At 49.7% G+C, this 22,134-nt stretch overlaps 1 protein-coding gene across 4 annotated transcripts in view; it reads right to left on the bottom strand.

Annotated features, from left to right (window-relative positions):
• Positions 1-22,134, bottom strand: part of FBH1 (F-box DNA helicase 1) — a 39,186-nt gene that overhangs the window by 15,135 nt on the left and 1,917 nt on the right. For 2 of the 4 annotated variants that reach the window (XR_004134270.2, XM_031444772.2), the window contains exons 2-14: positions 14,792-14,947; positions 12,258-12,859; positions 9,339-9,469; positions 9,099-9,234; positions 7,450-7,640; positions 5,083-5,175; positions 4,638-4,732; positions 2,896-3,064; positions 2,008-2,230; positions 1,389-1,476; positions 1,222-1,308; positions 671-748; positions 417-553 (exon numbers count right to left, since the gene is read on the bottom strand). Coding sequence is in view for 3 of the 4 variants with exons in the window: in XM_031444772.2 (XP_031300632.2) it covers positions 417-553; positions 671-748; positions 1,222-1,308; positions 1,389-1,476; positions 2,008-2,230; positions 2,896-3,064; positions 4,638-4,732; positions 5,083-5,175; positions 7,450-7,640; positions 9,099-9,234; positions 9,339-9,469; positions 12,258-12,859; positions 14,792-14,947 (2,186 nt within the window). In the remaining variant the exon portion in view is untranslated. The remainder of the gene's footprint in view (positions 1-416; positions 554-670; positions 749-1,221; positions 1,309-1,388; positions 1,477-2,007; positions 2,231-2,895; positions 3,065-4,637; positions 4,733-5,082; positions 5,176-7,449; positions 7,641-9,098; positions 9,235-9,338; positions 9,470-12,257; positions 12,860-14,791; positions 14,948-22,134) is intronic. The other 2 variants (XM_031444773.2, XM_031444775.2) reach the window with 2 other exon arrangements.

Here is a 22,134-nt window from a genome sequence, read left to right as displayed (position 1 = left end):
CAAATCTACCCTGCTCTCCAAATCACACCCAGACTGCTGGGGATACGCACTCAAGGGTCTGCAGGAATGAGTGTCACCGTTTTTCCTGCACATCAAGGACGTTCTGAAATGAACTGATTTCTTTCTTTCTGACTCTGAGCACATTGCAGGCTGGGACCAGCGTGGACTCCCGCGTCATCAGTGCAAATGTCAACACACTGAAAAAGTCAGATGGCTACTATGGAAACAGTTCTGACTCTGCAGACCCCTGAGAAGCAGGGGGAGCCACCGCTTAGAAGCACAGATGTGCCACCTGCTGTGAGCCTGATGCCAAAGCCCGCACGGTGCCCGGCCCTCCAGAAACACTGGGGAACCGGGCAGAGCCACCGCGCTCGCACGCACACGTATGGGGGCTCAGAAGCAGAGAGAGCTCTTACCTGAGTGAGATAGAAGACGTGTGTGTGGGGGACTGTGAACAGAGCATTGACTGCACCCCGGAAGGTATAGATCTGCTGGTGTGGGTCCCCTACAAAGATCTTCCCGCAAGGCTGAGACAGGACGATGTTCATGATAGCTGCAACCAACGAGAGGGAGGGTAAGGGAGCGGGAGGAACACCCCCCCACGGAGCAAAAAGAAGCCAAACTGGAGAGAGAAAAGGGCGAAGACGTTCACACACTGGACAAGAGTTACCTTCCCTCCCGGAAAGGAGAGCTGTGTTCTCAACCAAAGAGACGATTTTATGACAGACAGAAGCAGCTGTTTCTAATCCTAGGAATGCAAGCTATTTTTACTTCTGAATAAATTATTAAATATAAGAAACCACACAGGCAAATATAAAATGAGGCAAATTACCTTCTCTATTATTATAAATGTAAGGCCCCAAGTTGACCTACAAAGTCACACTATTTTCTATCAGCCCCTTGAAAAACGTACAACACAAACTTTTCGCTCCAACTTGACTACCTCTCCCCCTGGGCATGAGCCCAGGTCCTGATCACCTGATGACCTGTGCTTGGCCAGTAGTTTAAGAACAACCCTAGCAAATCGTCTAGAGGGAAGTAAGTCTGCTTTGGGTGGGAGGAGGGGGCAACTGCTGACATCCGAAGTCAGAGAACAAAGGATCTCTGAACCACCACGTATCACGTGCTCCTCCTTCCAACAGCCGGGAATAATGGACGTCCCCCCTCACCACAGGCATCCTCCTGCGTGTGTGGGACCCCCTCGTCCTGACGGCTCCTCACCTGGGGTGCAGTCCTGGGCCTCGTCCACGAAGATGGCATCAAAAGAGGCCAGCAGAGGCTTGCTGAGCTGCCAGAGCTTCAAGTAGCCTGCAAGGGGGTAGACGCGTCAGGACCCGGCAGGGGCGGCTGCGCTGGGCGGGTGGCGGGCAGGGCGGCAGGTGGCGTACCATCATGCGTCATCTGGTAGGCCTCCTCCCTGCACTCTCCCAGCTTCCGCATATTGTCCCAGAGCCGGCTGGCTTCGAGGACACCGTTCTAGAACCAAGTGACACGGTGACACACAAGTGAGGACCCTGAAATCAGGCGTTCACCCCCAGGTACAGAGGTCACCGCCTCCCTCACCTCCCCTAGCTCCACGACACGGGCAAAAAGCTGGGGCTGGACCACAGCCTGGGGTCGAATGTCACTCAGAGGACACAGCATCTGATGAACCAGGAAAGGCTGGGTGATTCCTCTGGATTTACGGTCAATTCATAAAAAGGGTGGCAAATGACAGAAAAGACTTGATAAAAACTAGAAAAGAGATTTCCACCCTTGATCCTAGGACCAGCAGACCCTAGGACAAGCCCTTGTAAACCATGGCAGGAGCCTCACTGGCTGGGGGAACCAGGGTGAGGATGGAGGGAGATGCACGTTCCCCACAGAAAACCCTGCGCACTTCGCAGCCATTGTGACTGCAGGCTCCCCTCCACCTCTCCCTCCTGCCTGCGGCTCTGAAGGAATCAAACACCCCGCACCACGTCAGTGCTCCGCAGGCCTCTGCCCCAGGGAGATCGGGACACGCACCAGTTTCTCGCTCTGCTCGACCATGACTCTCTGTCCTTGGCTGTTCTTACACCAGATGGGCACGTGGTCGATGGTCAGTTCCTCGTCAGCCGAGGCGAAAAAGTTCTCCAGAGTCTTACATACTAGCTTGGCCCTGATGAAGCCACCCTTCCCTTCTGCAAGGACAGAGTTGACCATGAAGGGTGTTAACTTGAAGAGATTCAGTTTCTTCTTTAATTGGTACCTGAAAGGCACAGCCCAGAGGAACAGGATTGGACTTCCCCAGCAATGTGGTGTTGAGTGTCTCCCCACCCCCACCCTCTTCTCTCCAACGAGACCACCGTGTCACAAAGTGGCACATACGGGAGAAGAAACAAAGCCAGAGGCACCAAGTAAGGTCCTCGAAGGACTGGAAAGGGCTTTGTTAGGCTCTCTGGAATCCACACCTAAGAACCCAGAAGACAAAGTGGCTAAGGCAGACACCATGACTCCAAGGTGTGGACCAAAGTCCAGGAGGCCCCAGGGGGGACGCTCGAAGCTTCCTGAAGCCCTCACGTCCGAGGGGACACTGGCTCAGAAGCCCTGGAAACCCTGGGCCAAGGGCCCTTCAGCTCCCTCTTCTCCCCTCCCGTTTCGAAGAAAATCTACACTGACCAACCGGACTGGTGACACGAACGTCAGACAAGTCACTGTGACTTTCTGTGGCTCAAATGCAGAGACATGAGAGCACCTCCCTCAGCACGATGCTGTTATTGGAAATGACGTGTTTCCACCGGGTGAGAGTACCAAGTGCTAAATCTACAGTTACACTCCCTGCCTGCAGAGGGAGACAAAAGCACTGAGTTTTCTCAGCGTCACCGTGGAGTGAGGACCGCAGCGTGGCCATGGCGAGGGGTCAGCGGTGCTCACTTTCGCCCGACGTGGCCGTAGGCCATGGAGTGGAAGGTCTTGCAGATGACGTTGCTGGGGAAGACGAGCTCGGCCTGCTTGGCGATGCTCTTGTTAAAGGTCACGTACAGAAACCTGCTCTCGGACCACTTCTCGGCATACTTGACCAGAGTGGAGGTCTTCCCGGTGCCTGGGGAAGCCAAGAGAGAGGGAGAACGGCTCCAGCTGATGCCCTGATCAGGTCCCACCCAGGCTCACCTCCCGCCTGCCTGAGACTAGCCAGCAGCAAGTTTCCTGACACCAATGAAAACCACAGCGGTGCGGGGAAGGGAGCAGCAGGCTCGCAGTCAGCTCCCGGGGCTGGGATACATAAATGGAAGCTACACTGGCCGAGGCCCCAAGAGCGCACAAATGAGGTTCAGGGGTCCTTCCGGCCTGTGCAAACTCTCCTGTCGGCCCCGCCCCCGCCTTCCACTGGGCAATTCAGTCAACTGCCGCTCACTTAACAAGTGTTTACTGAGCACCTACTGCACACTCAGCTGTATGCGAGGCAAGGCGAGTACGTTAAAAACAAAGCAGGGTTCCCACATTACACTCTAGTTGGGAATAAAACACCAACACAGAACAACTGGCACCAAAAAAAGAAAGAAAAAATATAATAACATAGTGGAGTGAAAAAGAGTATGGACCTGGAAACAAAAAAACCTCACCTGTGAAAGAAGACAAGTAGCACGTCCTCCCCACCCACCAGGGCTGCCTGAAGGTCAAGGACACTGTGGACGTGTTTACACGTGTGTCAGCTGTCCTTACCAAGTAATTAGACACCAGACACTTAATACAGATGATCAGTTACTTAATTCATCAAGTCATGTTCAGGCCCTGATTCCACACACGTGTATCTATCAACAAATATTGTGATACTTGAAAAAAAAAGTTAAGAGTTCAGAGGTCACAAGGACTCAAAGAGCCAAGGAAGCCTCCATGAAGGAGAGAGAGACGGCGGAGGTCAACATGGGACGGCAGAGAGACGGAGGAGTGGGGAGAGGCAGGGGCGAGGGCAAGGCACGTTCCTGGAGGGAGACAGATCCAGCTCTGAATTCAACCTCCACCACTTATTTGCTTATTTAATCTGGGCCACGTCACTTTAATTTCTCTGAGCTTCAAAACCTTACCTATAAAAGGGACCAAGCTCACAGACTGTCAGGACCAGCCCAGGGCGGGCATCTAGTGAACGGTGGCTGCTGCTTTTAGGAGGGCACTTTGTCAGAAAAGCAGCAGGAAGGGGCTCCGGGGGGAGAAAATAGCACGAGCGAAATTCAGGCAAAGAACAGCTCAGGGGACGGTTACCACAGCAAGCTAACCGAGGCAGAAAACTAGGCAACTCGTCCAGGGATGCAGGTGACCACTGAGCGGTGGGACGTCACCCTACAGAAGCTGGGGAGCTGCTGAAACTCTCTGAACAGGAGACTGACACCACCGGGCACCCTGCAGGCAACCAGCGTCCAAGCACATACAGTGTCACAGGCTGGGTCGGCCCAGTGGCATCTACCCCACAAAGCAACTCCTATGGGCTGTCTGTTCACCAGGAACTCCGGTGTGGACGCTCCCTGGAGGGGTGAGGAAGAGCAGGCACTCCCCGGGGACCGCTTCTTAGAGGATTCATAGCGGCAGTTCAGTAACGGATTAAGGTAAAGCCCTTCGGGCAGGTGGCAGGGGGACGTGTGGACGGGGAAGGGACGTTCCAGCGGTGGCGGCCCCCTTACCCGCAAAGGCCATGATTTTCACCACCTGGAGGGGCTCCATCTTATGGCTCAGAATCAGCTGCTGTTCATGTGTGAGTTGGATGGTGGTCTTCTTACTGTAATCGTCACAGAAGGGAAATCGGGAAAAGAGCAAGAAACAGAAGAGACCAGGCAAAGGACTGTCAAAACCAAACAGGGAACCAAGCTGGACGAACAAAATTTAATCAAAAAGGTGGGGGGCTTGCTTACCCTTAAGACAATAAAATGTTCTAAAACAAGATTATGATGTTGGCTACACTCAGTAAATGTACTAAAAGTTATTGAATTATACAATTACTACGGGTGTATTTTATGTCACATAAATTACACCTCAAAAAAGTGGTTAAAACAAAACATCTTTCCTCCTTAGGTCTGAGAGTCATGAAGCGACAAAATACATACACACACCCCCCACACACACACGCACCCTGGCCAGACCGACGGTTCCTCCTTGACGTCCGTGGCCTGAGCACAGGAATTCTCCTGAAGATACAGGCAATAGAAAATGTTGTAGTGAATCCTAGTAGGAAAAAAGCAGATTAGAGATTTTCAAATTAAGCTCAAACTTCCTCAGATATTTTTAGACTCCTTACCATTGCTTAAAAATAGAACTCCTGCCATAATTTTCTGGGAAAAAGAAAGGAAAGGGGTTTAAGTACACCTAGAGCTGACCAAAGCACCCTTAGCACCATTCTGGGGGAGACTGCTGTCCACGGTGGGCAGAGGCCAAAGGTGAGAGACCGGGAGGTGGTGGGGGGGGGGTGGCTCAGTGGCAGAGCGTGTGCTTAGTATGCATGAGGTCCTGGGTTCAATCCCCAGTGCCTCCACTAAAATACATACGTACATATATAAATAAATACCTTATTACTTCCTCTCCAAGATAGGTAGGTAGGTAGGTAGGTAGGTAGGTAGATAAGAGAAAGAGACCAGGACGTGCTCTTTGGGGAACAAGGCACTAGCTGTGACCTTAAGAGACTAACGGTCACAAAAGCAGTAAGGACCCGCAGAACACAACTGTAAACCCTGCTCCTGGCAGGGGACCCCTGTTCAACACCAACTTAGAGCCAGCTTCCCCTTCTGAGCCTCCGCCGCTCTGCACCCTGTGCGTGATGCGGGTTGAGAGGCATGAAGAACATTCTACCTTTGAAGGTCCCAAAGGATGGGGCTGTACTGATAATAAGACGAAACTACCAAGGGCCAGAAGATACAGCAGTGCCTCCAGGTCACCAGGAGGGGCACCGGGGACGCAGCACGCCCGCCAGAAGCACGGGACAAGGCCAGACGGCCGCCACGTCCAGCCCAGACCCCCACGTTCACACTGAACCCAAGTTCCTCTCCCTCTGTGACCCGTCGCCCACAACCCAGGGTGCTGTCTCTCACCCCCAGAGTGAGAAGGGGCGGTCTCTGAGCATCAGCCTTTCTAATGCGACAAATACCTTCATGAATGCGTTTCAGCCTCTGGGCACGTTACAATTGTCTCCCAGGTAAAGCAGGAAGAAATATCCAAACACAGTAACCTCAACACACACCTCCCCTTCCTCACCCACATCCACGTCAACGTGCAGATCATTTGTGGGCTCGTATCTGCACCTAAGGAGTCATTCACCATCTGGGCACCATCTCGTTCGACGACAGCAGAAAGCTCCGTGCGCCGTGCCTCCGTGCCGCGGACTGGGACACAACGCAAACCAGCCTCGATGAACTGAAACTTATCTCAGAGACACTGAGCAAATACTCTGCCATTTCTGGAGGATGAACGCTCCATCCCTGAATGTCACCAGGGAAGGCCGGGCTTTGGCTCACCGGGGCCCCCGGGGTTCACTTCTTCCAGAGAGAGGAAATCCTCTCTGGACTTCTGCTTCTCCAGGACCATCTCCAGGTCAGCGTCCGGGCCTCCAGGAGCTCCTGGTCAGACTCTGGATCCTTGGAGCTCACCCTGACGTGTCTCCGGGGCCCGTATCACCTTCCTGCACCTGCCGCCCTCCCAGTCACCACGTTCCTGCCAGGCTAGCTCCTTCCGTTCCACGCAGACACTAAACTCATTCCCCTCTTTGGGACTTAAATGATCTGTTCCTTCTGCAAAACTGCTCTCCCCCACATCTTAACCGGCCGGCCCCTCCCTGATGTTCAGGTTTCCTCAGAGCAGCTTTCCTCACGCAGTCTGAGGTCACGCCCCCCTCCCTCACCCATCGCCCTGGTTTTTCTTGTCTGACACCCTCATCTGTGCAGCACCCGTCTCCCTCACTCGTGCATTCAGTCCCCAAGAGCAAGGGCGCCTTCCACAGTGGCATCCCTGGCACCTGGAAAACGACCTGACCTGAAAAAGATGCGGGATGCACAAGTCCCTCCCCGGACTGACCTCTGCAGACCTGCTGGCGACTGAAACCAGCAAGGCCACTCTGAACGGGCAAGCCACACGCTACAGCCTTTCCCGCACTAAGACAGGGCAAACAAGGCTTCACCATGATTCCTACAGCCTAGCGCAAAAAAGCAAGAAATGGAGGGACCAAATCCCAATGTCTTCCCAGGAAACTGAGGAACGTATGAACACAGAAGGCTCCTTCCACTCCAGGCCTGACTTCCCTTGAAGGAACCACAGCCCTAAGGACAGCGCACAACCGTCCACACTGCACCCTCTCAGAGCCTCACCTGCGCCGCACACTCAGACCTCACAACACCTCCCTGCACAGGGACCCGGGTGGAGCAGCACCGCGGGGCAGGGTGGCGCTGGGACCTGCGGCCAGGCCAGGCCCCCCCGCCCCCGCCGCGCCCGCCTGTCCCCGCACTGCTGTACCGGTTGCTGATGTTAATGCCCTTCTCCCGCATGGCGTAGAGCAGCACAGCGATGCAGTACAGGGTCTCAGCAACGTCCGGCATGGTCACGGTGGAGCCGGGCCGCCGGAGGCAGAAGAGCAGCTGCTGGATATCCTGGACGCTGCTGGACAGGAGGACAATGGCCGCTACCAGGGCCCACACGTTGACGCCCTGCAGGGGAAGGCGGACGGGACGGGGTGGGAGACAAGACCCCAAAAGCAACCGATAAGAACCACATGGGACAGCAGGCAAAGGAAGCTGGGCTCGGGGTGTGGGTGCCTCCCGGGCCATCCCAACCGAGTGCAAACTTCCCGAGTGACATTTGGGAAACAGTGGGAACGTTTCCTTCTACCCGGGACTCTGTCCTTCTCATCACTTCCGAGTTCTTAGTTTACTTTGATTAAAACATTTCTAAAGTACCTGAAAGAGGACCCTGTACAGAGATGATCCTCCCGCCTCCCTGGCCTCCCCTCAAGGTCAGCGTGAGCTCTGGAGTCCGGACACTCGGGTCGAACAAGCTCAGTATTAAGTGGGTGCCCACCTGGGGGGCAGCACAAAGGGAGACGGCAGCCTCGGGGAAATCAAGAGTGAAATCCCCTGCCATTAGGACGCTAATGTACTATTTCCCTCACGTTATCATTATTTAATGCTTATTAAACGTTAAATAAATGTTAAATAAATTACTGAAAGTGTATTATTATGGACACATTATGCTCCATTTATTAATGTCTAATAAAACGTTCACTACCACAGAAATATCGATAACAGACATGCATCTGTCGTCCTTTACTGCAAGTCTCTCTGTTAAAAAATGCATTCCACAACAGGAAAGTTCTTACTGCAACTGTCTGCGAAAGCAATCTCACTCCACCACCAGCAGCCACTCCACTGAAGACAGAGAAATGCATGTGGCTGGACTTCCAACCCTCTGCTGGCTGCAGAATAAGGCTGGGTATGGCCCGCAGCTTCCAAGACAAAATGTAAGGAGAATCCCTGCCCCAGACGAGGAGCCGCAGGACTGGAAGCAGGAAGCGCGGGACTATTTCCAGCTTCTCATTAACTAATTGTGTGTCTGGAGCAAAACCCTTCATTTCTCTGGTCCTTTCAAGTAACCCAAGTGGTCTGCAATACCCTGGGCTGCCCGGTAAAGAAATCCTCAACAATCAAAAGTGTTCAGAGGCTAGATGACCCCCCTCTGTGGAGCACCGCTCAACAGAGTAAGAATTCGGACAAAACGCTCTTTAAAGTTCCTTCCGGGGGAGGGTATAGCTCAAGTGATAGGAGTGCATGCTTAGCATGCATGAGGTCCTGGGTTCAATCCCCAGCACTTCCACTAAAAATAAAGAAATAAATAAACCTAATTACCTGCCCCCTCCAAAAAAATTTAAAGAATAAAGTTCCTTCTACTTAAGAATTTAAGAATCTTTAAAAAAAAAAAAAAAGAATCTACAACGTGGCCTTTTATTTCTCTACGGGACCAATGACAAGATTAAGGCTTCAAAGCAGAGATTAAAGGAGATTTTGAAAATAAATCTAAAATAACCTTCAGCCAAACTTGGTCACCAACACATTTTCTTCCAGTGAGAAAAGGGGTCACCTCCCCAAGCACCCCCGCGGCCCCTCACGTACCGCAGGGGCAGCGTAGAGATCGGGCAGGTGCTGGCGCACGCAGGCCTCTGCCTCGGGGAGGAGGAGGTGATCCCGCAGACTCCACAACGCCCGCCCGGGGTCCACACTCGGGGAGCACTTAGTGGTGGCTGTGTAGCTGGAAGGTATTCACAGCAGCGTCCGTGAGAGAGACGATCGCACGTGCCGACACGTGGGAAAGGACTTTGGAAATGACTTCCTCCCAGGAGTAAAGCGACTCACCGGATGAGGTTCAGCACACAGAGGTCCGACTCCTTCTCTATACCATAGCTGGACAGGATGCCGTCCACCTTGCTGACAGCTTGCTCTTCATTCATCAGGTATCGGTGATACAGCTTTTTCCAAGGAATGAACTGTGCAGTTTAAAAAACTCAAAATGACATGCAGGCAATTGTGATCAGAGCACAGACGAGGCCACAATGACACAGATATCTAACTTTCTACCAACTGAGAAACAATTATAGCTCACAATTCAAACACTGGGCAAATAGGGTAGAAACATCACACAAACTTTAGCTGGAAACTAGAACGGGACCTTGGTTTTGGTTCCAACATTAACTTGTCACAGAATCTGGGAAATGCTAGTGCTTCAATTTCTCTATCTGAAATAGCATCCTGCCTCTGTCAGGAAACTAATGGCTCAGAGTTTCAATGAGGATTAAATAATGTGAGAGCTGTGGCTACAATAATATCAGACAAGATAGACTAAGTCAAAAATTATTAGAAGAGACAAACAAGGAGATTATATAACGATAAAAGGGTCAATTCATCAAGAAGATACAACAATTATAAACGCACATGGACCAAGTATCAGAGCTCCTAAACCTTGAAAGCAAACACTGACAGAATTAAAAGGAGAAATAGATGGCAACAACGTAACAGGAGACTTCAATACTCCACTTCCAAGAACATGTAGAAGGAACAGCACTAGACCAGCTGGACCTAACAGACATACACTGAACAATCCACCCAGCAGCAGAATATAGTCTTTTCTCAAGCACACATGGAACATTTCCTGGGATAGATCACATGCTGGGCCACAAAACAAGACTTAACACATTTTTTAAAAGACTGAAATTATAGAAAGTATGTTTTTCAATCACTATAGAATGAAACTAGGAATCAGTAGCAGAAAGAGAACTGGAAAACCCACAAACATGTGGAAATTAAACAACACTCTTAAAACCACCAATGGGTCAAAAATGAAGTGACAAAGAAATTAGAAAATACCTTGAGACAAACGAAAACAAAAACACAGCACATCAAAATACACAGGATGAAGTGCAAGCAGCACTAAGAGTTAAGTGTACAGCCATAAAAACTTACATCAAAAAAGAAGATCACAAATCAACACCCTAACTTTACACCTAAAGAAAACAGAAAAAGAACAAACTAAACACAAAGCTAGCAGAAGGGAGGAAATAATACAGACTACGTAGCAGAGATCAATGAAATGGAGAACATAAAAATACAAAAAAAAAAAATCAATGAAACTAAGAGCTGGGTTTTTTTTTTTTAAATCAACAAAACTGACAACCCTTAAGCATATTAAGGAAAAAAGATTCAAAAAACTGAAATCAGAAATGAAAGGGAGACATTACAACTGCTGTCACAGAAATAAGAAGGGTTATAAGAGTACTATGAACACCTGGAGATGAACGAATTGGACAACCAAGAAGAAATGATAAATTCCTACGAACACACCACCTATGAAGACTGAACCATGAAAAAAACCCAGAAAATCTGAACAGACCAATAATGAGTTAAGGAGACTGAATCATCACTAGCATCCTCCCAAAAACAAAGAGCCCAGGACCGGGTGGCTTCACTGAATTCTGCTGAACATTTAAACAGGAATTAATATCAATCCTCCAAAACTCTTCAAAAAAACTGAAGAGGAAGGAGTACTTCCAAACTTATTCTGAGGCCAGCATAACCTTAGGCCAAAGCCAGACAGAGATGGTCTAAGAAACAAAAGGCAAACAAGAGCTGTGATAGGCCACTGAAAATAACCGCATTGTGGCCTCGCTGATGATGACAGAAAGGGCATTATCCTGACACTTCAAGAAGGAAGGTTAAATTGGGACATCTCTCCATGTCTTTTCAAGCAGAATGAAGGGAACCCTCACTGTCTTCATCTAGGGCTATTCAGCTCACATCAGAGAGATCTCAGTGAAGTGGGTAGAAATACTGACCCCAAATTCACATTTAAAAACAGAAAGCTATTTCTCAGAAAGTAGGGGACAAGACCCCATGCAAAGAATGAAGCAAGAGTGATGGGAAATTTCCTCTGAAATCTTCTGTGTTTAGAAGATATGTATATCCACCTTGCACTGTACCGTTAAGTTTTTAAACGTCAATATACTTGAAGACTGAGTTAAACTCCCTACCGCTGGTTTATCCCCTGGCTGGCCTAAGGGACATACAAGCTAAGCAGAATGTTCTCCAAGTCCTCGGGCTTACTGGAGACCTGAACCTGGGAAGTATGATCATGCAACACAGGGTAACGGCAGCACAGAGAAATCCTTCACTGGAGCACGGCCACTGGCTGTATCAACCTGGAAAGGTCCTCGTGGGTGACTCAACGCAACCCTCACTATTATTATTAATCACCTACTGTGTAGAAAATATCGTGAGACACAGTGCAGAATGCAAAAACAAACAGGACAACCTGCCTTCTGTCAATCAATTTCAAGAGAGGAGGAAGGCTCTCTAAAACCCTAACTCAGAACATGATGAGCTCGAACAGGGGTGTGAGTCGCTACAGAACCAGGAGAGAGAGCTTTCAGTGGGAGGGACTGGGAAAGAGTAGTCAGTCTAGGAGTGAAGCCTCAGCACAGATACGAGGGGCCCTTTAGCTGGGAGAGGGGCAGATTAGACCAACATCAGGAAAGCACATGCAGTCTACACGTGGGATGCAGCAAACTGCTCGTTGTGGACAGAATACGGGGACAGGGTGAAGAGAAGTCAGCAATGGACCAGGAATAATAAGGTGAGACAAACATGGGAGGCCTTTGGGGGATGTGGATTGGATTTTGGCAAATGGAAACTAACGGTTCTGAAGAAACACTCTTGTGAGTAAGGTGAATCTATGCACTCTGAGAGGAAACGCCAGTGACAATATGGGCGCACTCTCCGTACCAGCGGGTCACTGATGATCTCCCTCCAGAGGTGGCACACCAGGCTCAGGTTCCAGTAGAGGTCCTCCACGGGGAGGAAGGCAAAGATGTGCCTCAGGACCTCGCTGGGCAGGCTACAGATGTGGCTCTGGGGCTCCTGGCCAGGCAAGGTCCCAAGAAGCCCATAGTAACAGTCAGGGATGGGGTCAGGACCGATGTCCTCCACCACCTGGCTGGATTCTCCAAGCGGCGCAGAGAGCTGTGGCACAGAGTCCTCTGCTTCCTGCCTGGCTTCCTGGGGCCTTGGGCACGACGGGGACCAACGATGCCGTGGGGTCTTCTTAGAAACCCCGTCCCACTGACTGGTCCCTGTGGCCGGATTCCTCTCGTCCTCGAAGGACCAAGACCGCTTCCTTGCAGGCAGAGCCGCCCCGAACGAGCCCAGCCCTGCTTCTCCATCGCTGTCCCGAGGGAGGCCACAACTGCTCTCCGCGGCAAAGATCATTCCGTCTTCCAAGTCCTTAGAACTGTCCTGGCCCACAGGATTGCTCTTGGCCATGTCATTGGTGCACCACTGCTGGCCGGCGAGGAAGAATTCAGGGCCGTATCTTGGGCATCCTCGACCTGCCCAGAGAACCCAAACAGAACCAATGAGAAATGAATGACAGACGACCCACTGTTGACCCAAATGAGACAAATTAATTTTCAATGATCTATTTTAATAGAAGAGAGGGACGAGGATATACCCACTGGTCAACTGATTATAATAAATAGCTAATCCAAAAAGTATTTATATTGGGCCCTATCGTACAGTGAGACACACATCTAGCAAGAGAAAAAGACCACCAGCCTGCAGATGGTGTGAGGACCACATCACACATTGCGATGTCTACAAACCGAATACCTGAACGGACAGTGAGCACATGATGACTCACATGCACACACCTGCTCACCAAGTTCACCTCTCCTGGCCTGCTCTGACAACAACAAAAAACTAAGTTTATGCAAACAGAAAGAAAAATGCTTTAGATTATCAGGATTCAGTAAAACCCACTCTTCTCACTTGACGAGAGTTAAAACCTTTTGATTTTTATTTCCTCCTGTGAAACTGACACATTATTTTAAAATATAAAAGTCAGAATTCTCTTCATATTATTTCAGTGGTACCTAGTCTATATATTTACTCAATAGGTATTTACTAAGCACCCATGATTCTGAGACAAATGTAAATTGTACAACAGAACAGTGTGTATAGTCCTTCACTTCACAGACTTCTCAGGCACTCAGAGGAGTCCAAATGGTGACTTCACACGTTACCATGGCGTTTTTAAACTCCTATAAATTATTTGAAAATGCCAGTGAAGTACTTAAGTATCTTATCAATATACAACAAAATACATGGTACCTTCCTGAAACAGTTGTAGCAAGAACTCAGTTTAAATAAGTGAGGAACAAAACAAAGTTTAGCCTTTAATAGAAAATAAAATTGAGTATTTTTTATATATTAGAAAAAATTTTTCAACTGCTTCTAGGGCAATTTGACAAAAGTCCAAGTTTTGAAGTCAATAGGCCTGGGTTAAATTCTAATATTTTCTAACTGTGGAATTAATCACACTAACATTTACAAAGAGCAACTGCTAGTTCGATGCAAGGATTCCACGCTGAAACACACACATGCCAACAAGTGTTTATCAGTAGAGAACTCACAACACAGAAGAGAAGCTGACCTGTACACACAAAACAGACAAAATATCAAACAACATAAAATCACTGAGTTTAAAACTGCCTCATACAACTGATCACAGTGGTTCTAAGTGATGCACACACACCACAGTCATACCACAATACTGAAAGACAACTAGGGCAGATCTGAGCTGGACTCTGAGATTACATATATCGCAGGGAAATAAGCCTGGATTATACCAACAGGTGTTCACAACAGCGGGCATTCACTTGGCACAGTCAGGTACTAAGAAAACCAAACCGCCAGAGGTAAAGCTGCATGTAACAATGGCGGGCGCCTGAGCGCTGGGTCCGCTAAAGGAAAGGAGTGGCAGCGACATGGCAGAAAATGGTACCCAGGAACACTGCCTTGATGGCCTATGTCCCAGCTGATTTAGAAGAAACAAAGTCTAAGGCAAGGAGACGGTTTACTGCAGCAGCCCAGGTTCAAGGTGACCAAGGGCACAGTCTACCATAAAAGCACTGATGAGGGGACACTGGGGAGAAAAACAGCGGCCCAGTGGGCCTAGCGACAGACTGGACAGAGGGCCACTGCGAGTGAAGGATCACCACGGGTCTCGACTGGAATCGTGGTGATGCTGGTCCGTGTCTCCTACCACGTTACAACTAAGCTAACGGAACTCATCCTGCCACGCTTCCCTGGGGCTTTTACCGACTGAAAGTTCTGATAGGACAGAACTTTCACAGAAAACTCACAAACTACCGAAACTGGACTCCGAAACCACAGCAGCAACGTCTACAAACACTGCGAGATGTTCAAAGGCCACAGAAGCTACAGGTTCTGAAATGCAAGGGCTTTTCTGGAAGACGTACCCCTAGTCCCTGTTCTTGTTCTGGGTCTAGGATAGAGACCGTGGTTCGGGTCTCTGTGTGTCCATCTTTGAGAGAAGGGCTGCGTCGCAGCCAAGTGACTCCGAGCCAGGTGCTGGCAGTCGACAGCTGTGAGGTGCTTCCGCTGAAACCGTCTCACTGTTTTGTACCAACAGGCAGAAGAAATGGGACATTTGTTAGTTATCACCAATTCTACAAGCTGGCCGGCAAATTAAACGTACTCTGCAGGAACACAGTGACTGTGGGCCACCCCAGCCAGCCCTTCCCCTCCTCCCTGTGCTCCCATCAACTTTCAGTCATTTCATAGTTTCTTAGCATTTCTTCCTTAAAATTTTAGAAAAGATCCTAAAACAAGATCCTAAAATAACCTTGCTTTTCACCTGTCAAACTTTCTAGAGGCCCTGATCCTGAAATGCTCATTCAGAAAAAGGTTGCCACTAGTGGACAAGTTGGCCTCTTTTCCTTGACTTTAGCCAGGCCACTTATATTCCCGCTAACACCCATAAATATTTAAGAGTTGGCTATAGCTTTCCAGAAATAAACTTGTTCATCATCCCTGGAATATACCGGCTTCCCCAAGTCGCAGAAGCAGAACACACTAATGGAACAGTCATGGAGACTCCCTGTACGCCCCGCCCCGTGCACCCCGCCCCCCCCCCCCGAGCATCCCAGTACTGGGCACTGAGGTAAGTGGACGGGAACGAGCCCCCCCCCCCCGGGAGAGGAGAATCGAGTCCACTTCCCAGCATCTTCCGAGGAGGACGTTTCATTTTCTCCCTTAATGACACACAAGAGCAGCAACTGTACCTAGAACTCTGTCTCAGAGAACTGAGATATTTGGGTTTATGTTAGTCACTTTCTGCCAGGTAATTCTTTTTCGTATTTAACTGAGACTCTCCACCGTTCTGTATCTTATTGCATGTAAGACCTAACTATCTCCTTACGGCATTAAATAGACAGTTACACTACAATAAAACAGAACAGTTACACTTTAAAAAAAAAAAAGAGAGGACAAGAACAGATATAAGAGAATTAAAGTGATGCTTTACAGGAGATGGTCGAGAGAAACCAGTTTCTGCCCGTACTGTATTTTCACAGGTCCTAAAAACACTCAAGTAAACTGTAGTATCAAATGCCAGAATCGCACTCAACATTTCCTTAAGACTGAAAATGTCTAAAACCAAGACACCGATGGGTATGCCCTGCACAGTCTACATGCTCAATCATGAACCCCCCTCGGCCCTTCGCGTCTTCAGAAATGATCCCTCCAAATTTCCGTTTATTCTTTCAAGGTTTAACAGAAGTTTAAAAAAGCCTCATGGATATTTTCAGACTTTTAAAAAATTTAAAAAAATTCCTCCTACACACAGAATCAGTTCTACAAGACCCTCTGAAAGGATGCCAGAGACCTTTCCACTACCTGAATTCAGAGTTAAGATGCCGTGGAGCAGTGTTAAAAACATGCCTAGGCGGACAAAAGCAGGGATGCACAGGGCCATGGACTGGACGGGGAGAAAAGCTGGGTGTGAGCCCTCAGCCGGCCACTCAGACACCAGGGGACGCCAGGTCGCTTAGCTTCCCTGAGATCCAGGGGCATTAAACTGATTAAATGAGAAAACACACACCAAATAGTTGTCAAACTCTAAGACCTGACACAAGTACACCCATCTGCTTATTCTACTGAAGGAAGCTTAGAAGGGACTGATTTGCATAACACATTGAAATAACTTCCAAGTTAGAAAGATGTCCCCAGTGGTAAGGCATGCAGCACCCCAGCACCCCGACTTCAGCCTTTTCTGTATCACCAAGTAATGTGTCTCAATTACTTACTGTGAACAGAAAATATCCCCTCCGTTGTCATGGTTCTACAAATTTCATTATTTTGTTGTCAAACATTCCTCTACGCTAAACACCAAGTCTCAGTCCTGCTTACAGAGATTAAAAAAAAAAAAAAAAAAATGTGCAATTTTTCTATATTAACAAAATTAAAATCTTGAAAATTTTCTATATTGAAAAAAATAAGCTTAAAGCCTGATTATTCTTTTTAAAAATAAGACACTAAAGTTTGCCTCTTCCACTCAAAACCTTTCAGATTACAAAGCCAACAGCCTAACTGCCACCTTCTCTGAATGGGGACCCCTGGTCGCTCCGGCAAGAGACAAGGCAGCACTGTCAACGGGCTTGCAGAACAGGACTGCGACTCCCAGAGCCACGGGTTCAGCCAAACACGGATGGAGAACGCCACCTGGGCCCCGCCAGTCCTGGTCCGTGGGGTGGACTCTAACAATGGACCTGAGCCCCGATGAAATCTGTTAGTACTGGGGGTCCTGGAACAAGTTCCCTGCAGACACCTCGGAACAATTACACTGACAAACCCTGGCCCCTGTTTCAGGTGCTCCAAACTCACTTGGCTCAAGTACGGGAGCAGCTCAAGAATCCCAGCCGGTGACCCTGCCAAGCCAGCCCATGCACACCAGACGTGCAGCTGGGGAGCGCTTCCTCTCCAGGTGTCCCAGAGCTGGCACGTACAGTGTCTACAGCAAGAGCTGGAGACAGCTGAGAAAAGTTACCTGTAGAGAGTATCTTATTTAACAAAAGTGACAGTCTAGGGCTAAACTGGCCTGGAGAGGAGAAGTTTTCAGTTAACATCACCAAAAAATAAGACTAACAATATCAAAGCACTCAAATTCCTGTGCCCCTGGTGCCGGCGCAGACCTGCGGGGAGAGCTCTGGCCCATCCCGGGCGCTCCTGCCCGTGGCCACCGCCGCCGCCGAGGCCAGCAGCAGGGGGCTGGGGCATCTAGACTGGGTCGCGCGGCCTCGGGCACGAACGCAGCCGCCTACGCTGTCCGTCCGGAGTGGTCACCGGAGCCCTGACCGCCCACCTGGGAGGCAGAGCTAGCTGTCACTGTGCCGACTTCTGTGCCTTCAGCGAGAGGTCGGAAGCCCAGACCGCATTTCCTTCTGCCTCTCGGGTCTCTGAGATGAAGCATGTGATTCAAGGAACGGGGAGCCGGGAGGCCTCGCATCCGTCTCTGGAGTTAACAAGTCATTCAAGTCAAAGGCTGTGTGAGGTGTTCGGATTCGGAGCTGGAAGGCCTCCTCCCTCGGAGGGTGCACTGATCACTGACAACCTGGGGCTCCCTTCTCAGCACAGCGGGGACCTTGATAAGCTCCCAGGTGGAGTTCACACCCAGACAAGCGGTTCAAACCAGACAAGACAGGGGAAAGTGCCTAGCAACAACCCGAGTGAGGTGGACGGAGCCCATCAGCTGACACGTTAGAATTACACGTGGACCACGCCGAGCTGAGGGTCTCCCTGAAGGTGCCTGTATTTTAACAGCATCGATGCTTCTGCGAAGTTATTGTAAAATACTACAGTAAAACTCTAAGCACGATTCTCTTCTTAATGTACTTCCAAACCAGCAGCTCAAATATAACTTTATCAGAATGAAGATGCTCAGATGGTACCTCTTCCTTCTGAGTCACCCAGACCTCACAGTGCTGCTCCCTCCTCCAAGCGGCAGCTGAGCAGGTGCCCTTCACACCTCTCTCGAAGGGCACTTATGACTAGAAACTGCTCACGATTCTTTAAGGAGCAAAGTGCTCCATGACGAATGTGCACAGTTCAGGAGATGGAGGCGGATGACAACCACTACACTTGTGGGCTCTCAAACTATGGGAGGCCCCAGAGATGCGGCTGAACCATCTCCCCGCCACAGCGGGCACCCCTGCACCCCTGCCGGAGAGCCCACCACTGTGACTAACAGAAACGGGTCACACCCCCCCGATGTCAGGACAGAAAGCACTGGGAAAGTATAAAGGCCATCTGCCAAACAGGGTTTTGCCCATTCCCACGCTGCTTTTCCGGATGGATTCCCCCTTCCTGGGCCCCCCTCCTAGAGCCCCTCAGTCAGCTCAGCAGACCACGGGCGCCCCAGGTTCCCACCCTGCGCCCAACTTCCGGCCCTCTGCCATCACCAACCTCTTCGCCCTGAGGACGACCTGTCCCCTCCCGGCCCCACTCCCCACTCCCCCAGCCAGGCCCACGGGTGGAGATTAGATTCCTCTCAGCCTCCTGGGATAATTATTACTGAACCTCTAGGAGACTGCCAGCCCCTCAAAGGCAGGGAGCACCACTTCATTCCTCAAAGCACTCAGCACAGCACTCTGCAAATAATGCATACTCCAACACTCAGCGAATGAGAAGGATGTGCTATGACTCTTCAATTCTGCTCCCAACAGCCCAGCTTCACTCTGTAGACTTAATTACTGCAAGACAATTTATAAAACAAGTCACACAAAGTGGAAGAGTGCTCCGGGCTGTGAGGCAAAGACAGCTATTCCTCCTCTTCCTGGCACACAGCGAGCCCAGTGTCCCTGTCCTGCTGGGGGCTGGATGCCACCACCAGACTGGGTCCAAGAGGGACACATGCCTTTTCCAGGCCTGGCCCTGCTCCTTCCTCCACCCTCCGCTCCACGTCCAGTTAATGGGAAGGTGAACCCCAGGGAAACCTAGAAGCCACACGTTCAAACAGGAAGACCCTCCAGCAGTCTGGGACCTTGGATTATCACTTTAAAGAGGGTCACTTCCCCACCAACACACACACACACGCACACACTCCAACAACCTGAGACAGTTAAGGCGTTGAGAAGCGAGCTTGGACCATGAGGGCATTACACGTGTGGATCTGCTTGTTCCTGCGGCGACACCTGCCCTCACCATTCCAGGATCATTTGAAATTGATACCAAGTCACTTTCTTTCTTCCCCTACTTTCATTAGTCAGAATTTATATCAAAATGTCCTCCAAACTTTACAGGTTACAAACCTAAGTGGACAAGATGAAGATAATACGTGCCTGCGACTCCTGGAGGGAAAGATTATGAAACAGTGACTTAAAAAAAAATCAAGGCAAGTGCAGCACAAGGTGCCCGGGGGAGAACCAGCCCCTAACAAAAGCGGCAGCAGGCCCTTGCTAACCCAGGGAACATCCTGAGCCACCCAGCCTCATCGGGTTCGTCCCCCACAAACCTCCCGCTCTTGGCAGAGGGGCTTGGCAAAGTCCAAGCAGACGCTGGCAGAGGTGCACGGGGGGGCGGCCCGCTATCACGAGGGGTCAGGAACTCACAGCTCTAACTGCAACCCGGGAGACCCAAGAGTGCGATGCCAGCACAGTTAACGGTGCTCGTCCCCAAATCCAGCGCCGCAGAGAGCACTCACTCCACCCAGGCAGGGCTGCGCAGTGATAAAACCGCCCTGTGTCTCTCAGATACCTGCAACAATTACCGTACGACGCATCTCTACCAGCCATGGACAAACTACTGTCACCATACAGCATATTTTATTGACACAGCCTTAACAACTGCTGAAGAGTGTATTGCTGTCTTCCGCCCCTGGAGGAAAGCTCTCGAGTCTGTTGGGCAGAGGAGCAAGGAACTGGCTCAGCCCCAATGCCCAACACGCACTGCTCCGTAAACAGGAACGAAATGAATGAGTGAATGAAACGAAGAAACGCACAAATGCAGCACTCTCCTCTGCAGAAGCCCGCTTTCCTCCCTGGCTCTGAAACCCCACCCTGTCTCACAGCTCCGACGAGCCCCACAGCTTCTGAAGTGCTTGCACATGATCCCCCTTGATCCTTGCACAATCCTCCGATGGCGCCATGACTGACCCGGGGCTCGGTGAAGACGTGCTTGATGTCACAGCATAGCTTGTAGGCGATGGAACTTGGGTCTCCTGACTCCTCGAGTCCAGAGTTCCTTCTGCTGTAACAGGCTCCCTTCCATATCCAGGAAGGTTCAAAGCACCTTCTAAAACCCCAGGTTTAATTTCTCTGTCCCTTTTTAAAAACCATTGTGGAACATCATTACCAAAGACTTAACAGCAAGTTTTCAGAAAACAAAAGGAAGGTATCACTAAATACTGCAGACTCAAAATGGAAAAACGTCAACATCTTTTGTCCCCATGAGCTCTGAAAGCAGCAAACAGAAAGGACTCACTCTTGATGCAGAGCCATGTCCCTCCCAGCCCCACACGCCGCTCCCCTATAAACCCACAGGCTCAGCCTCACGTGGGTCCTCTCACACCCGCAAACACCTGCTCCTCCCTCGGAACTGCCCTCACTTATTACAGCAAACGAGGATGGAGAGAGCTGTCCTACGTCTGTTTCTTGCAAGGGAAAGAAGGAATGGTGAAAGAAAGGAAAAACAAGAAAATGATCACTATTTACAGGCTAGGATTTATTTTTATAGATTTGAAAGGTTTTTTCCTACTGTCAATTCACCCCACAGCCAATTTTACATTCCTATGATGCCCTAGGTTCATGACAAACACCATGAGGGCTTCCTCTCTTGGCCTCTCCGGTGCCAAGTGCTATTTGAGTCACTGAGGATACAAAAATGAATGCTGTCACCTGTCCATAAGGCAGCTCTCCAAACGAACTACTATACATAATGCAATATAAGTGTCATACAAATGCACATATGAAACTCGTGGGACCAAAGAAAAGTGAACGGTTTGGAAAGACAAAAAAGGATTTATGAGGAGTTCAGCCTTGCCAGATGAGTAAGATCTGGGAAGGAAAAGAAATATGTGCAAAAACACAGAGAAAAAGCACAGCACTGGTGTGGCGAGAAGCCGGGTTTCATCGGAACGAAAGGCTCACGGATTGGGGACAAAGGTGGATAAACAATCCGGAAGCATGGAGTATAAAGGTCCTTAAATATAAAGCTAAAGAATTTTGGACTTTATTAGGTAGGCGAGTCAGAGAATCCCCTAGCTTTCTTAAGCAGGGTCAATGCACGATCAAATTTGCAAGTGGAGGCAGGATCAAGGATCAGTAAACATGCAGACTGTCAGGAAAACAAGGCAGGAAGCTTTACTAGCCCAGGAGAGGGTTGCTGGCCGAGGCCTGAGGGCAGCGGCAGCAAGAACAGGGGGAAGGGGAAAGCGAAGACCAGCTTGCCTGTTCTGACTGGAGAGACTGGAAGAGAAAGAACACAGGTAACTGACATTTGCAGCCAGAACTCAATGGTGACATCAGTGACCTCGCTGAGGAGGAAAAGAAAAACAGTGCTTTCACTTTAGGCACTTCTTTCTGGAGTGAAGGAAGAATGAAAGTTTCCAGCTTTGAAAATAGTTGTTTGTTTTGTTTCAAAATTATCTGTAGGAAGCCAGGTTAAGCTCTAGGAGGTACTTTGAACTATGAGACTGCTCCTCAAAACGTATGTGAGTGACAGCTGGAGACATTAGATTTGAGAAGCTTTGGTGAGATGCTCTAAGGGCAGGTGATTCCACAGACGGGCAAAGACAGGATTCACATTC

The sequence above is a fragment of the Camelus dromedarius genome, chromosome 26 (assembly GCF_036321535.1).
Source record: "Camelus dromedarius isolate mCamDro1 chromosome 26, mCamDro1.pat, whole genome shotgun sequence".
NCBI lineage: Eukaryota > Metazoa > Chordata > Mammalia > Artiodactyla > Camelidae > Camelus > Camelus dromedarius.
This window is presented reverse-complemented; position numbering and strand designations above follow the sequence as displayed.